Source organism: Lissotriton vulgaris, chromosome 5, assembly GCF_964263255.1.
Source record: "Lissotriton vulgaris chromosome 5, aLisVul1.2, whole genome shotgun sequence".
Lineage (NCBI taxonomy): Eukaryota > Metazoa > Chordata > Amphibia > Caudata > Salamandridae > Lissotriton > Lissotriton vulgaris.
The window spans coordinates 89024591-89041234 of NC_141693.1; the positions used below are offsets into that span (position 1 = coordinate 89024591).

Sequence of the window (16644 nt, forward strand, 5' to 3'; positions counted from 1 at the left end):
GGATTTGGAAGTGGAGTACTTTGGACATGCAGTGAGGTACATTGGACATGAATGCCATCATTATGAGAGCCACTTCATTCCAGTGGAGCAGGTAAGAGGAGTTACTGGCCTCATCGAATTATAAGATGTTTACTTTCACATGGAGTTTTTGGCTGATGGACGCAGCCGAAAAGTCCATGTGAAAATGTGTAGCAAAATAAGGTGTGCTGCGGGAATGGACCCAGGATTGCAGATTCCCCTGGCCATTTCTTATTTCTTAGTGCATCCTCAGAGTCCAAATTGTAATGGACCGGATTATATCTGCCCCCACAATTACTGTTATCCCTCAAATCGCTTCCAGCTTGTGTGAGAAAATAACAGCCCATTTCCCATGCCACAGATAATGTGGGGCATAGAGACTGATGAAGTGGCTCCAATTGAACACGAAATGGTGGGAAACAGCCATTACAACGCGGTAATAACCATGCGATGCCATTACCACAAAGCAAATACCAAACATATTCCTTTACCACACATGTCTTTACCATGCATACGTTTACGGTGAATATGCCTTTACCACGCATGCCTTTACAACAAATTTCGTTCTACAGGCATGAATGATAAAGGCATATGCATGTTAAAGTTGTAGGCATATGCATAGTGAAGGCAAATACAGGTAACGGTAATATTTAAACTTTGCACTGTCAAACACTGCAAACACAAATGTATACCCCCCACCCTACTTACGGGCTGTTCAGCACCTCGCGGCCACAGGACTATAAGCCTAAAGCCAAAGCTCTACGGGTGGTCACGCTGCTCTCAGGTGTTTAGGGATGCAGACTAAGGGATGTCCCTGGGTCGGTTTTAGGGTTGAGTGGGCCCGGAAGTCAGTATTAGGGTGTAGGGCTGGGGACAGGGTGGTTTTTAGGGCTACGGACTCAGGGTGGTTGTCCCGGGTGTCGGTATTCGGGCTCAGGACTGGGGACAGGATGGCTTTTAAGTCGGTGGACTAAGGGGTGGTTTTACTGGGAGTCGGATTTAGGGCTCAGGGCTGGAGAAGGAACTGTTTTTAGCGCTCTGGGTATTGGTGCTACAGACCTGGTGTGCACGAGCAGCAGAGCCGAGGAGGGCATATCCTGAGCACTGCAACTGACTTTTTGGATCTTGTGACGAGCGGCCAACGGGGACCGTGGGATATGCAGAGCTACTGCGCAGCCCACAACCCCACATCCTACATTTAATTGCATCCCGGTGCCTGGTGTGGCATTTCCTGGTTCCAGACTGTGTGTTTGCCCGTTCTTACCAGCCTATGAGGTCCCAACCATGCTGCTTGGAGCTGCAGCTGGGCCAAGCGGGCCGCCTCTACTGATATTCACTCACCGGCACCTTCTGCTTATGAGGAGGACAAGGGAGGCTCCTCACTTCTGGTGGTGGTGGTGATGGCGCTCTCTCTCCCCACCGCCCTGCTTCACTCGCAGCGATCCTGTGGCACCACAGGGCCTGCGACCAGGGTCGGACTGGCTACCCGGCATTTTGGAATGCTGCTGAGCTGGGGGCTGATTTTGTTGATGCGGACCTGCGTGTGCTGAACGAAATTCGTTTTGTTTTGTTTATTTCAAAGCACACGCAGGTCTCCTCCATCAATGAAATCAGCCCCCACCGCAGTGACATCAGCACCCAGCTCGGCAGCATTCCAAAACACCCGGTAGTCAGTCCAGCCCTGCCTGCAACTGCTGTGTCTCTCATCTGGTGACTGGCCGCGGCTCAGCGCCGCCGCGTGCAGTGACCACTGGTCCAGACTTGCAACAGAGAGCACTTGTGGGTGTTCATGGAGGCCGCGGGTGTGCACCACCCTGGAGCGAACTAGGTACCACTGTACACTCGGCCTGTGGGCCATATTAGCTGTGCTATTTATTGCTCATGACCAATAACCCACCTTCCTAAAATGACCTGAGAAGCACTGAAAAATAATCCCATTTTCACTGTGTAGCCCAATCCGGCTATTGCCACGCATGCCGAATTTGGAGCACATACATGCTTTTGCCTAACATGCCTTTCAACTAAAATGTTGTGGTAAAGGCATGTGTGGTAAAGGGATATGTATTGTAAAACAGTTCATAGTAAAGGCCTGCGTGGTAATGACCATGCGTTATATTGACAGCTTAGTAGAGGCATGCGTGGTAATTGCATGCGTGGTAATTGCATGCGTGGTTCTGTCATACAACCCGAATTGCCCTGAATTGGATATGAAAACTGTTTCCTCTCTCTCTACTTTAGGGCTTTTTTACATTTACATGGTGCTGTTATTACTTTTAGCAACTCATTTTCTGTAAGCAGAGGCGTAGCTTGGCCGGTAAGATTGGGGGTGGGGGGGGGGGGGGGGGGGGGGGGTTGTGGTTTGAGCTTCAGATTTCCCAAGAATCGCGCTGGGACATAATGTTACAATACCTTATACGACAAGCAGGGCTCTGAAAGGGAGAAGAATGGGGATTGGCAGTGGTAAGTGAGAGAAAGCACAGCATTTTGTGAAATAACCAACATTTTTTAACTCCTTCCAAACAGTAAGAGAGTGTGTATGCCTTTTTGTCTGTGTGTGTAAAAATTCCTGGTGAAATCCGACAGACACCACACCATACCCGACTGAAAGCACCTGCACCCAACTATTTATCACAAAATACACTTGTTAACGGGGTGTAACACCCCCCTGAAGCTACACCCCTGTTGGTAAGCCAGGTAAAGGATTTATCACAAGACACACCTTCCACTTGAATCCAAAGTAATTCACCTCATAAATGGATGTGCTTTGAAGGCACAATTTTACAATAATATTTCCTTCAATATTATTTGATATAAAGTGAAATCAATCAATCAATCGGAATTGTAAGCGCTACCAGCCGTGAGGGTCTCAAGGCGCTGAGGGGGATGAGGGGGTCCGCAGATCTGTTTAGCTGAAGACCCAGGTCTTGAGCGTCTTCCTGAAGGTGTTCAGGGAGGGGGCGCATCTGATGGCTTCCTGTAGCTCGTTTCAGGTCTTGGCTGCAATGGGAGAGGAGGATCTTCCACCTGCTCTGTGAATGTGCGGGGTTTCGGCCAGTGTGAGGTTAGAAGATTGAAGGTTTCTTTTGGGAACATGGAAGTTGATTCTGTCATTGAGGTATTTGGGCCCTTTTATGTGCAGGCATTTGTAGGCGTGAGTGAGGATTTTGAAAGTGACTCTTTTCTCCACGGGGAGCCACTGGAGACTTCGTAGGTGTTGGCTGATATGTTTGTGTCGGGGGATGCCAAGGACGAGTCTGGCGGCGGTGTTCTGTATTGTCTGGAGATTGCGGAGAAGGGACTTGTTGATGCCGACGTAGAGTGTGTTTCCATAGTTTAGTGTGCTGGTGATGAGTGCGTGGGTGACTGTCTTCCTTGACTCAGGGGGAATCCACTTGAAGGTCTTGCGGAGGATGCGGAGGGTGTAGAAGTAGCTGGAGATGATGGCGTTGACCTGCTGGTTCATGGTGATTGATGAGTCGAGTACGATGCAAAAACCACAGTTGATGGACTGAATGCAGAACATTGTCATACATTCACCCCAGTACAGAGATCTGGGCCTAAATCCATCGTTTTTTTGCACTCCACACCACCCCAGTTCAGACATGTCCATATGCAAATCAGTCTGACCTTGTGCCTCATGGGAACAGTCCAGCCCGAACTGCCAAGCCATGCCTTCCCAGGACCGGAAACAAGCTTCCGAGGAACGGTTTCTGGCATTTCAGCCATCTTCAGCCCGGCTTGCTTGAATCCAGTGGTGTGGAGAGCATGGGACTCACGTCTGAGCATACCCATCCCCCTCGGGGTGACAAATGCAAAAACCACAGTTGATGGACAGAATGCAGAACAATGTCATACATTCACCCCAGTACAGAGATCTGGGCCTAAATCCATCGCTTTTTTGCACTCCACACCACCCCAGTTCAGACATGGCCATATGCAAATCAGTCTGACCCTGTGCCTCATGGGAACAGTCCAGCCCGAACTGCCAAGCCATGCCTTCCCTGGACCGGAAACAAGCTTCCGAGGACCGGTTTCTGGCATTTCAGCCGTCTTCTGCCCGGCTTGCTTGAATCCAGTGGTGTGGAGAGCATGGGACTCACGTCTGAGCATACCCATCCCACTCGGGGTGACAAATGCAAAAACCACAGTTGATGGACAGAATGCAGAACAATGTCATACATTCACCCCAGTACAGAGATCTGGGCCTAAATCCATCGTTTTTTTGCACTCCACACCACCCCAGTTCAGACATGGCCATATGCAAATCAGTCTGACCCTGTGCCTCATGGGAACAGTCCAGCCCGAACTACCAAGCCATGCCTTCCCTGGACCGGAAACAAGCTTCCGAGGACCGGATTCCGGCATTTCAGCCGTCTTCAGCCCGGCTTGCTTAAATCCAGTGGTGTGAAGAGCATAGGACTCACGTCTGAGCATACCCATCCCACACGGGGGGATCCACTTGAAGGTCTTGCGGAGGATGCGGAGGGTGAAGAAGCAGCTGGAGATGACGGCGTTGACCTGCCAGTTCATTGTGAGTGATGAGTCGAGTACAATGCCCAGGTTCTTGGCGTGGTCTGAGGGAGTAGGTGGGCTTCCGTGGGCAGTCGGCCATCAGGTGCTGTCTCATGCAGAAGGGGTGGTACTAAGGACGAGGACTTCTGTCTTCTCGACGTTGAGCTTCAGGCATCTGTTCATCATCCAGACTGCGACGTCTTGCATTCCTTTCTGGAAGTTGAGTTTGGCAGTGGTGGGGTCTTTGGTGAGGGAGAGGATGAGCTGGGTGTCATCGGCGTAGGATACAATGTTGAGGCCGTGTTGTCGGACGATGGCTGCGAGGGGGGCCATGTAGATGTTGAAGAGAGTGCATGTTCTCCACCAGGCTGTATTTCACAGCCGGGTGGAAAGAATGCACAGGCTAGCAGTCCCTCTCTGAGTGCCGAACCACGATGCTCAGACCAATCACGATGCTGCTGTCATGCTGGTGACCAAAGCGAACCAAAAGGGGATGATGGATGGAGTGTTTGAGCAAATCAAACACTCACCCCCAGTCAACTGATCTGGGTTTAATCCATCACCATTCTTTAGCTCACTCAGCCACCCCAGTTCAGACATGGCCATATGCAAATCAGTCTCACCCTGTTCTTCATGGGAACAATCCAGCCCGAACTGCCAAGCCATGTCTTTCCTGGACCGGAAACAAGCATCCTGGGGCCGGTTTCGGATTCATAATCCTCATCAGCCAGGCTATCTTGAATCCAGTGGCCAAGTGAGCAAGGGACTCACGTCTGAGCATACCCTGCCAACTTAATGCAAACAAAGCGAACCAAAAGGGGATGATGGACGGAGCATTTGAGCAAATCAAACACTCACCCCCAGTCAACTGATCTGGGTTTAATCCATCACCTTTCTTTAGCTCACTCAGCCACCCCAGTTCAGACATGGCCATATGCAAATCAGTCTGACCCTGTGCCTCATGGGAACAGTCAAGCCCAAATTGCCAAGCCATGTCTTCCCTGGACCGGAAACAAGCATCCTGGGACCGGTTTCGGATTCATAATCCTCATCAGCCAGGCTAACTCTAATTCTGCTGGTTACAGCAAAATCTTGATTGGCTTGGGGGAGCCTGTGTGCTTCCTGCTTCCGTGAGTCAAAAGAGAAAAGGATGGAGGAGAGACAGTGACAGTACCCAGGCAACGGCTATTTTTATTTCATTCTCCCTCACCCTCTACCCCACCTCCCCCATTCGGTAGCAGCCGCCACTGGCGTGTAAGTTGTCACCACCCTCCACCCCTGACAACAGAGGAGAGCAGTGTGATATCAGCCTTGAGCGCCATGTGCCACACAACGTTATCTTTGAGTTGTCTCTACCTGTCGTAGTGGGAATAACGGCTACACTGAAATACTGTCAGCGCCTCGAGGAAGTGATAAGGGGTGCTAAATATGAGTACCACTTATTATAACACACTAATTTTGGGTAGTTAATGACAGCATGCGTGTTGTGACATCAGTAAAAATGTTTATAAAAAATGTCATTGTGTTGGTCTGAGACAACGAATGTGCACTGAGGTGAATTTTTTATTTGCCTCACAAAAGAAGGCTTAATTTCGTGATCAAATCAAAGTATAGTGCTCTGTACTCTTGCTTCACAATCTTTGCTAATTTTTTCTAGTCCTTTTGAGGATGTTTGAAAACATAACCTGTTCATTTTATTTCCCATGATGACAAGGATTGTAAGTTTATATTTGCTTCTGTAGGTTTGGATATTTGTATTTAGTTGAAATTAATTATGCATGCTTTGTTGATATGGCCTGAGAGTTTGTGAAACTCTTTAGTATCTTTTTGTATCTTTAAACTCTTTAAAAAACACAGTGAAAGAAACACCACCTCCTACTACAAAAACGTGTTTTCATATGTATAATTAATATGTCTTCTTCTGCCCCTGCAGACAGCCATCTGCATCTGCGGTGGAATTCCTGGGGACAGACATCATCTGGGAAATGTCTGCATTCCTTAGCAATGAAGACCACAGGGGGGACCGGTGCCTGGTGGTACCAGGGAGCGGCTTGAGTGATCCTTCCCTGAAGCTGTTTCTGCACTATCCGTGCCCCAGGGGCAAGATTACTCCACATTGTTACAGTATGAGACCTCCAGAGTGTATTAGACAAGCACTGGCAAAGCCAATACGTCATGCACCTTGTGAGCAGCAAAACTGCATAAGGCAAGGATTGCGCAGGACCATTTGATGGTGCTGCTATCTCTGTTCCTCATTACAACTTTACAATAGTAAATCCCAGCATCCTATGGGCCATATTATCAAGAAAGGGCGATACATCATCACCACTTTTATCGGCAGGAAACTGCCGATAAAGCGTTGATAATGGGCTTGATGATATGCTCTATGGAATTCCAATCGAAGCCCAGACATCTAACATGGGCTTCGATTGAAATTCCATAGAGCATATTATGAAGCCCATTATCGCCGCTTTATCGGCAGTTCCCTGCCGATTAAAGTGGCGATAATGTATCTCCCTTTCTTGATAATATGCCCCTCATCGCCCTCAACTTTTTTATGGCTGTATACCACCTCAACCATTTTACAGCCATATGTACTTTTGTACACTCTGTATACTACCTTAACCTTTAACGGGTTTTGTACAGTCTGTTTTATGTAATGTGTTGCTTTGTTATATTTTCAACCTCTGTAATTATGTATAGTTGTTTTGTCTTTCTTAACCACATGGCTGCTGGGCGTTTCCCCCCCCCCCCTGTGCTGGAAAACGCCATTTTAGTGGCACCATGACGAGCTCAGCTCGTCATCAGCACACGACACCCGTGGGTGATGACGAGCTGAGCTCATCATCAGCATCGAAAGGGTTAAACCATCTGTAACTTCCATTTAACTAAAAATGTATCCTGTAAAACGCTCTGGCACCTTTGGGTAATGTCTGCACTATATAAATATGCACAAATAAATAAATAAAAAACTAAATTGTAACCATAGATTTCATTTAGTGGTCGCCAGGGGTCGCAGCTGCATGTGAGAGTGTGCCGATCTGTCCATGTGTGTGTTTATGTAAGCATGTATGTGTGAGAAAAAGTACAGGCCAAATGGCATGTGATGTCACTTCCGCTACCAATGGAATTTGGGTGAATTGATGTTTATGCTTGTATTCCAGATGTGTGCGAATGCTCCTGGCACATCACCTTTTGTGGAAAGATTTAAGGAGCCTGGATGATTTAATTTTGCTGCCCAGCAGTAAAGTCCTCCAGGCTTCGCATATATATGTGCAGCTTTCCTCTTGGCACAAAGTCTCAACTCTTACAGTCACAATAGGGACCCGCTCATCCAATCCGGGCTATTTCTTTTCATTATGACACTTGTAGTCCTGGTTTTATAGTTCAATAAAGAGACTACACATCCCAGTGACATAGTTGAAATATGTATCTATAAGACCTTGGGAACTTGGCACCTCTGTGCATGGAATAACATTTTAGAGGCTAGTGCACTGGTCTGCTTGGGTTGCTTGTAGTTTGTAAAGTACACTGTTACCACTGGAGTGGACTCACACTGATGTACCCATGTCATGTAAAGAAGAAAACAAGATTCCTTGTTCATCTGCTTGCACAGAAGGAACCTGGCGGGGCTGTGTCTCATGACTGCAAGAGTGTGTAGATGGAGGATAACCTTAGAAGGTACGCGTCATGGTGGATTCCAAAGCCCAGCCTGTCTCCTGATGCTGCTACCTTTTGGATGAAGAATAGATCTCTGACAAGGCATAATCAACAGACAAAGAAATGTTTTTAAAAGTATATACCCTCAACATTTTTTACCAGATGTATACCCAGAAATTTTCAAAGCATTTGAGTCTTGTACCGAGCATAGCCAATGCACATTCTGTGCCAGATTAATCAACATTCACCGCCTCACTTGTTGCATGCTAACCTATCAAATAATCTATTGTTTGATACATGTCCTTGACAAGTTTATCCTCTTTTTTCATACGGTTTATTGTCTTGTCAACATGAATTTTAAATCTGTATGCGAGTTATTCCTATTTTATTTTACTTTTAATCCTCCTTATTAACTTTACATTTTCCCTCTGACTTCAACTTGTAAGTTTTTTTTAAGATACAGATCTTTCCTTTTCATGTTTGATCTTTTTATATTTAGCTGTCATACCGTTGTCAGGTATAGGCCTTTGTGCTCCACACGCCACGGTCATATGATGAAAAACACAATACCTAAAATAATCAAACTCATAACATAAACAATATTAATATTTTAACCCATTGGTTGCGTCGGACACCCCCCTGGCCGTCCTACGTCACAGTGGACGTGTGCAGAGGACGGCCGGGGGCCGTCCGAACCTCGCCCACTCATTAATTCCCCAGCACCGCGGCGGAATTTGCGCTGCGGTCTAGGGGTTAAAAACACACCATTTTAAAAAAAATCATCTGCAATGCCAGTTATCGGTTCAATACAATTACAAGCATTGTAAAATTGGAATGTCTAAACTGCCCTCAACTTTAGTGACTATTGCTGTTTATTGAAACATGCAATCGATGTTTCCTGTATGTCGCTGACGGTGGACATCTGAGTCAATTCAATCAGGATTTATAAAGCGCAGCTAATCACCCGATAGGTCGGGTACCTTCCATTATTATGAGGTCATGGACCAGGCAGGTGAGGTCCACCCCCTCCGACCAGAAGAAGCAAATAACAATTCAATACTAGAATGCCAGGGGAGAGAGGACAAACAAATCCCTCAAAAATGAACATTTAACTGGCCTACATTTGGACAGGGCTTCAGGTAAGACTGTTGGGGTTTCCCCGAGACCTAGCAAGGTGTGGCAGTTCCCTTCTCTAGGTTTAAGCCACTGAGAGTTCCTCCATATGGGGAAGGGAGAAACCATAAAAGAGCAACTGTGTCCTGCGGAATAATATATGGAAATTATTTTAAGGGAAAAGGAAGTTTAAGCCATGAAGTATTCCTCTAAAGTAATATATTAACACATACATACTACTGGGCAAAGTGAGCTGGAATTGTGTGTGTAGCTACGTCACTGGAAGCAGAAGTCCTTATTTCTTAGGATAGGAGGCCTCACCCACCCAGAGGGGACGTTCTTCAGCATTGGACCCCCCATGCTGGCATGAAGGAAATGTGCCCATGTGGGCTACAACCCTCCTCAGAGGGAAGATCCTAAGAGGATTTCATAGGAGGGTATCTCCATGAAAGTGGATTGTGTGAGGTATAGCAAAGGTGCAGAGGGAATATATATGAGAAACTAAGGGGCATATTTACAAGGACAGAGTTAAAATTATTGCTGCTAAAGCGGCGATAATGGGCTTGATATTAGGCTTGATAATAGGCTCTTGAGAATTCCAGAGAATTCAAATAAAAGCCCAAGTTTACACCAGAACACGGGCTTCTACTGGAATTCCTTGGAATTCTCAAGAGCCTATTATCAAGCCCATTATCGCCGCTTTAGCGGCAGTTTTCTGCCGCTAAAGCGGCGATAATTTTAACTCCATCCTTGTAAATATGCCCCCTAAGTGAGGTTAATACTGCCTCTTGGTAACCTAAAACTGGATTGTTTACCCCACAGGGCAGGGTTAAAAGGCAGTGCAGAGTAACAATTCGCTCGAAGAGAGTTTTAAACACGTTTTGGCCTTAGAGGGTGCCATCAGGGACATGTGCAATTGCATTTGCCAGCACCATTTGCCCCTCTGCTGCCAGGTGTGGCAAATAAATAAATAATAAAGGAAGTTTTTTTTCTATACAACACTACGTAAATTTGTTCTGATGAAGTTCTGAAGGATTTCTCCTGCGTGTTGCGGGGTTTTGCCTCAACTCACCCTCCAGACCTAGCATGGGGGTATGCGAGCCCACTCCACTGTACAGTCCGCGATATCTCCCCTCGGGACTTATATTAATACTGAGGTAAGGTAAGCAATCAGTCGAAGCATACATGGTTGAACTTGCATATAGTAACGCAGGAGCATCCTCCTCCCTCAATCGTCATGCCTGTCAAGAAACCATCTAATTGCAAGTCCCAGCCTATGATCAAAACGAATGCATGTGCTACAACTGGAAGGGAAAGAGAGGTCTCAACCCTGGAGTTTGATAAACTGACACAGTCTGTGAAATTCAAAGACGAAACACCCATGTTTCAAGATAAGGAACTGAGAGATAGGATTCATGATAAAAGAAATACATTATTACTAACGTAGACAAGCCCTCCACGCCTAAAGCAAGAGAAGCATTAAAAAACAAAGTGAGGGCTTATCTCTAGGACAAAATAGGCTCAGGTCCTAAGAACAATCCACTGAGTCCAACTAAGAAATGTACAACAACCACCACCTATGTTGTGGTGGCTTCTGGAAAAGAAAGCCTTCATCAGGACATGCACAAAAACATAGAACTGAGGCTAACTCCAACATGAACATATTTCTGGATGCTTCTGTTTACATTTCTGTTCAAAGCCGTGTAGAGCAGAAGAGGGAAGAGTTAACAACAGGTTGAATGAACATGAACAATAGCCTGCTTAAGTCACACAGAGGTGCCTACACACTCATAAAGGTCCATCATATGACATCACTCAGACCTTATGTCCTCATAGGAGAGCTATGAATGGGATGCTCACCTGTATAGCCCAAAGTGCACTTGCACTCGTAGTGGTCCATCATGTTAAGGCAGGTCCCGTTGTTGATGCACGGCCTAGACGCGCACTCGTTGATATCAATTTCACAGTGGTTGCCCTGGAAACCAGGCACACAGAAGCAGTTGTATTCATTGACTGTGTCCAAACAAATGGCTCCATTTTGGCACGGGCTGGAGGCGCACTCATCGATCTCTTGTTCACAGTGGACGCCGCGGAATCCAGGGGCACAGGCACACGTGTAGTTTCCAACCCCTTGGAAGCATGTACCATTATTTTGGCATGGGTTACCCACACATTGGGAGTTTTCGGCTTGGCAGTCTTCAACGAAGAAGCCTGTTTGGCACTGGCACATTAACCCAGTGGCACTCGCTTCACATTCAGAATTAGGGTGGGCACACTTACACTCACGGGTGGTCGTGCTACAGTTGGTGTCCGGGGTCCCACGCAGGCAGGTGCACTGGTGCCCACGGGTTCCCAGAGTGCTAGCACAGGTTTCATTGTTCGGACACGCTACCGTCGAACATTCGTCGTACAGATGTTCACAGTTCCTTCCAGTGTATTCCAGGGGTTTCTGGGGGCAGGTACAGGTGTACCCATCTCTAAAGTCCTCACAGGTGGCCCCATGTTGACACGGAGCTGACGAACAGTTGCTGGCCACTTGGGAACAAACACTTCCTGTAAAAGACAAAAAAAGATTTATATTTTTGCGCTAAGGTTTCCTGTATCCTATATTTTGTTTATCTGTGTCGCCTATTGATTAAAATGGCTATTGAAGAGTTATTTTCTTAAAACACACAGTTGTGTTTAGTGAAATATGTTTGACTTTTTGGTGGTTTGTGTCTAAGGTGTGTTTTATCCGAAATGCACTGCAACTGAGCGTTTTGTTAGTTGTTGACCGACAGCCACGTAAGTTAAACAACAGAAGAAAACAAAGTGTCAGTTCCAGAAGGGCAGCCCAAGTGCACATACACTACAGTGAGGGACAACAGCAGACCCATTGCCCCAGAACACAGCCAGGAGATGATAAATAAACAGGCATCAGGGAGGGATGTCTCCTGGTGCTCCTCCGCCCTGCTGCGGAGTCGTCTCTGTGGTTGCAGGCAAACAAAACACATGCAAAGAAAGCTGGTGGTTTGCATTTGTAATTAAATCTGTCAGTTTGGGGTCAGAAACAACACTTTCAGTTTTCACAAATAACACCTACTGGGAGAGAAAGGTCCTCGACACAGCAATGAACTCTCTCAGGGCATTAATCTTCATTAATGGCTGTGTTCTCCTTTTAAGGCAATTATTGCCATTTCTGTCACTCTGCCCACTTGTGAACGGGTGCTCCATTCATGACAATATTTCTATTTCCTGACAATGTTTCCCATTTACAACAGTGTTTCCAATGTGTGACAATGGTATCCAACCCTGCATGACAAATATTCCCTTTTACTAAAGTGTGTTTTATGCCATGATGAAATTCTTTATTTATGACAATGTTCCTCTATCATATCCCTATTCCCCATTCATGACATTGACCACAGTTCCAATTCGGTATACACTCAAAATATCGAGTTTTAAATATCGATTTGCATTAACATCCAGTTAAAAATATAGAATGGACACTATATCAAATGGACAGAATATAGACTACAAAAATATCGAATAGAATAGCAGTAATATCGAAATCAAAATATAGAATGGACAAAATATCGAATGGACAGAATATAGACAACAAAAATATTGAATGGACAGAATATAGACAACAAAAATATCGAATTTGAGGTAAGTAAGTTAATATCAAATTTTTAATAATATCCAATTTTTCAAAGTGTTTGTTATGTTAGTATATGTGTGAAAAGTGTACATTTATTTTAAAATGTATTTTAATTAATTCATTTTATGGTATTTAATTTTTGCGTAATATAATTCTGTAGCGGGTTGTGGGTTTATAGGGGAATAGAGTGGGAAGTAATTTAATTATAATTAATTAAATGTGTTAATTTATTTATTAGTTTTTATTTAGAATTAATTGTTAATTAATTACTAATTGGTAATTAATTAAAATATAATTGGTAATTATTTTTAATGAATTGATTAATTGATAATTATGTTAATTGTATTAATTTATTTTCTGTAGTGGGTTGTGGGTTTATAGGGGAATAGGGTGGGAAGTAATTTAAATATAATTAATGAAATTTTTTATTTTATTGATTGGTATTTATTTTGAATAATTGTAATTTAATTTTTTTTGGTAATTAATTAAAATATAATTGGTAATTAATTTTATTTAATTAATTAATTGATAATTATGTTCATTTTATTAATGTATTTTCTGTTGCGGGTTGTGGGTTTATAGGGGAATAGGGTGGGAAGTAATTTAATTGTAATTAATTAAATTTTTTAATTTATTTATTGTTTTTTTGTTTTAATATTTAATTATGTTTTAATTGTTAATTAATTAATTGTTAATTGGTAAATAATTTGTATTAATAGGTAATTATTTTTAATTAATTTTTATTTGTATTTTTAATTGATTAATTAATATATTATATAAAATTGTTAATTACTTTTAATTAATTTGTAATTGGTATTAATATTTAATTTATTTTTATTCATATATGAAGTATTTACTTTCCCTACTGTTGCACTCTCTGGAGTGGGAATAGTAATTGTTACCCCTACGCTATCCAACGCTTTCCCTACTGTTGCACTCATTGGAGTGGGAATAGTAATTTTTACCTCTACGCTATCCAACGCTTTCCCTACTATTGTACTCTCTGGAGTAGGAATAGTAATTTTTACCCTCCCGCTATCCAATGCTTTCCCTACTGTTGCACTCACTGAAGTGGGAATAGTACATTTTATGCCTATGCTATCCAGCACTTTCTCTACTGTTGCAATCTCTGGAGTGGGAATAGTAATTTTTACTCCTACGCTATCCAACGCTTTCTCTACTGTTGCACTCTCTGGAGTGAGAATAGTAATTTTTACTCCTACGCTATCTAACACTTTCCCTACTGTTGCACTCTCTGGAGTGGGAATAGTAATTTTTACTACTACGCTATCCAACGCTTTCCCTACTGTTGCACTCATTGGAGTCGGAATAGTAATTTTTACCTCTACGCTATCCAATGCTTTCCCTGCTGTTGCACTCTCTGGAGTGGGAATAGTAATTTTTACCCTCCCGCTATCCAATGCTTTCCCTACTGTTGCACTCACTGGAGTGAGAATAGTAAATTTTATGCCTACGCTATCCAACGCTTTCCCTACTGTTGCACTCTCTGGAGTGGGAATAGTCATTTTTACCCCTACGCTATCCAACGCTTTCCCTACTGTTGCACTCTCTGGATTGGGAATAGTAATTATTACCCACCCGCTATCCAACACTTTCCCTACTGTTGCACTCACTGGTGTGGGAATTGTAATTTTTACTGCTACACTATCCAATGCTTTCTCTACTGTTGCACTCTCTGGAGTGAGAATAGTAATTTTTACTCCTACGCTATCTAACACTTTCCCTACTGTTGCACTCTCTGGAGTGGGAATAGTAATTTTTACTACTACGCTATCCAACGCTTTCCCTACTGTTGCACTCTCTGGAGTGGGAATAGTAATTTTTACCCTCCCGCTATCCAATGCTTTCCCTACTGTTGCACTCACTGGAGTGAGAATAGTAAATTTTATGCCTACGCTATCCAACGCTTTCCCTACTGTTGCACTCTCTGGAGTGGGAATAGTCATTTTTACCCCTACGCTATCCAACGCTTTCCCTACTGTTGCACTCACTGGAGTGGGAATAGTAATTTTTACCCCTACGCTATCCAACGCTTTCCCTACTGTTGCACTCTCTGGATTGGGAATAGTAATTATTACCCTCCCGCTATCCAACACTTTCCCTACTGTTGCACTCACTGGTGTGGGAATTGTAATTTTTACTGCTACACTATCCAATGTTTTCTCTACTGTTGCACTCACTAGAGTGGAAATAGTAAATTTAACCCTCCCGCTATCCTATGGTAAAAATATTGTATATTTTTTATTAATATTATGTTTATATATATATATATATATATATATATATATATATATATATATATATATATATATATATATATATATATATATATATATATATATATATATATATATGTATTAAAAAATGTTATTGTTTTTTTAAGTTACATTAGTTATTTATTAATTGTAAGGTTATTTAAGTATTTTAAGTATGTTTAAGTTAATTATATTTATTATTTCATTAATTTTCAATTACTTTTAAGACATTTAAAAAAAATCGATATTTTGACTAACTATATTTTTTACAACAATATTTTTGATTTGATATTTTTGTATTTACCTGTTTGGAGATAGGGATTCAATATTTTTGCATTCTATATTTTTTACTCGATATTTTGGTAAGTCTATATTTGTGTCATCGATATTCTTTCAGTGATCCTTCCAATTCATAAGAATGTTCCAAATAGGTAACATTGTTCCCAATGTAGGACAATATTCTCCATTTGTGACAATGATCACCATTTGTAATAATGTTCCCTAACCATGACAATGTTGCTCAATCGTGACAGTGTTTGTCCATTTGTGTCACCGTTAGTCCAAACCTTACACTGTTTCTCATGTGTAATAATATTTGGTACACATGACAATGTTTCTCCATTTGTAACAATGCTCCGAATTTGTAAAAAAGTTTACCACTTGTGACAATGAACCATATTTGTGACAATGTTTCACATTCACAACAATGCTTTCCTACGTTCACAATACATTGCATTTGTGACACAGTTCCCCATTCATGACAATGGTTCCATTTGCGAGAATGTTCTCCAAGGTGCATGAATATTCGGTGGCGGCTCCCCCGTTATAGTGGAGGAGCGTTACCCCCTGCCAGATGCAAACATGAAAAATAAAAGAACAAATCTATTTTATCATGATTTTATTTTTCTTCACGAGCCGTATCTTAGGGGTGGAGCCACCATGACAACAGCACAGAAGAAAGCATGGAGGAGGAGTGATGGGCATGCGCTGCAAGAGCGCATGTTGGTTAGGCGGGCTGTCTTAGGATGGCCAAACCAACATGCACACTGAGATCTCTCCAACCCGAGCTGTGTTGCTGGGTAGAGAACAGCAGGCACAGGCTCCCAGTCCCAGTCCTCTCATTCCAATCCTGACGCTTCTCTCGTGCTGGGCAGTAGTATTACCAGCTTGACGGCAGCATCTGGATTGGCGCAGGGGAGTCTGGGAGCCTGTGCACTAGCAGTAGAGGTGCAGCGAGGCGGCGAACGGCAGGTACGCGCTTTTATTATTTCTGTTATTGCCCCTCACGTCTCCACCACTTTTGCAAGATAGCAGCCGCTACTGCGAATAGTCGACATTTGTGACAATGTTGCTGTTTCTGTGCACACAAAAGCAGTGCCACACTTCTGTCGATGTTGACCAAGGGTGACCATTTTAGGTCGATGT

The 16644-nt window shown here is 43.6% G+C and overlaps 1 protein-coding gene across 1 annotated transcript in view; it reads right to left on the bottom strand.

Annotated features, from left to right (window-relative positions):
- The window catches only part of LOC147710270 (protein crumbs homolog 2-like), a 356125-nt gene that overhangs the window by 212689 nt on the left and 126792 nt on the right, over positions 1-16644 (bottom strand). The window contains exon 2 of the mRNA XM_086920950.1: positions 11164-11856. Within this exon, the coding sequence (XP_086777076.1) occupies positions 11164-11856 (693 nt within the window). The remainder of the gene's footprint in view (positions 1-11163; positions 11857-16644) is intronic.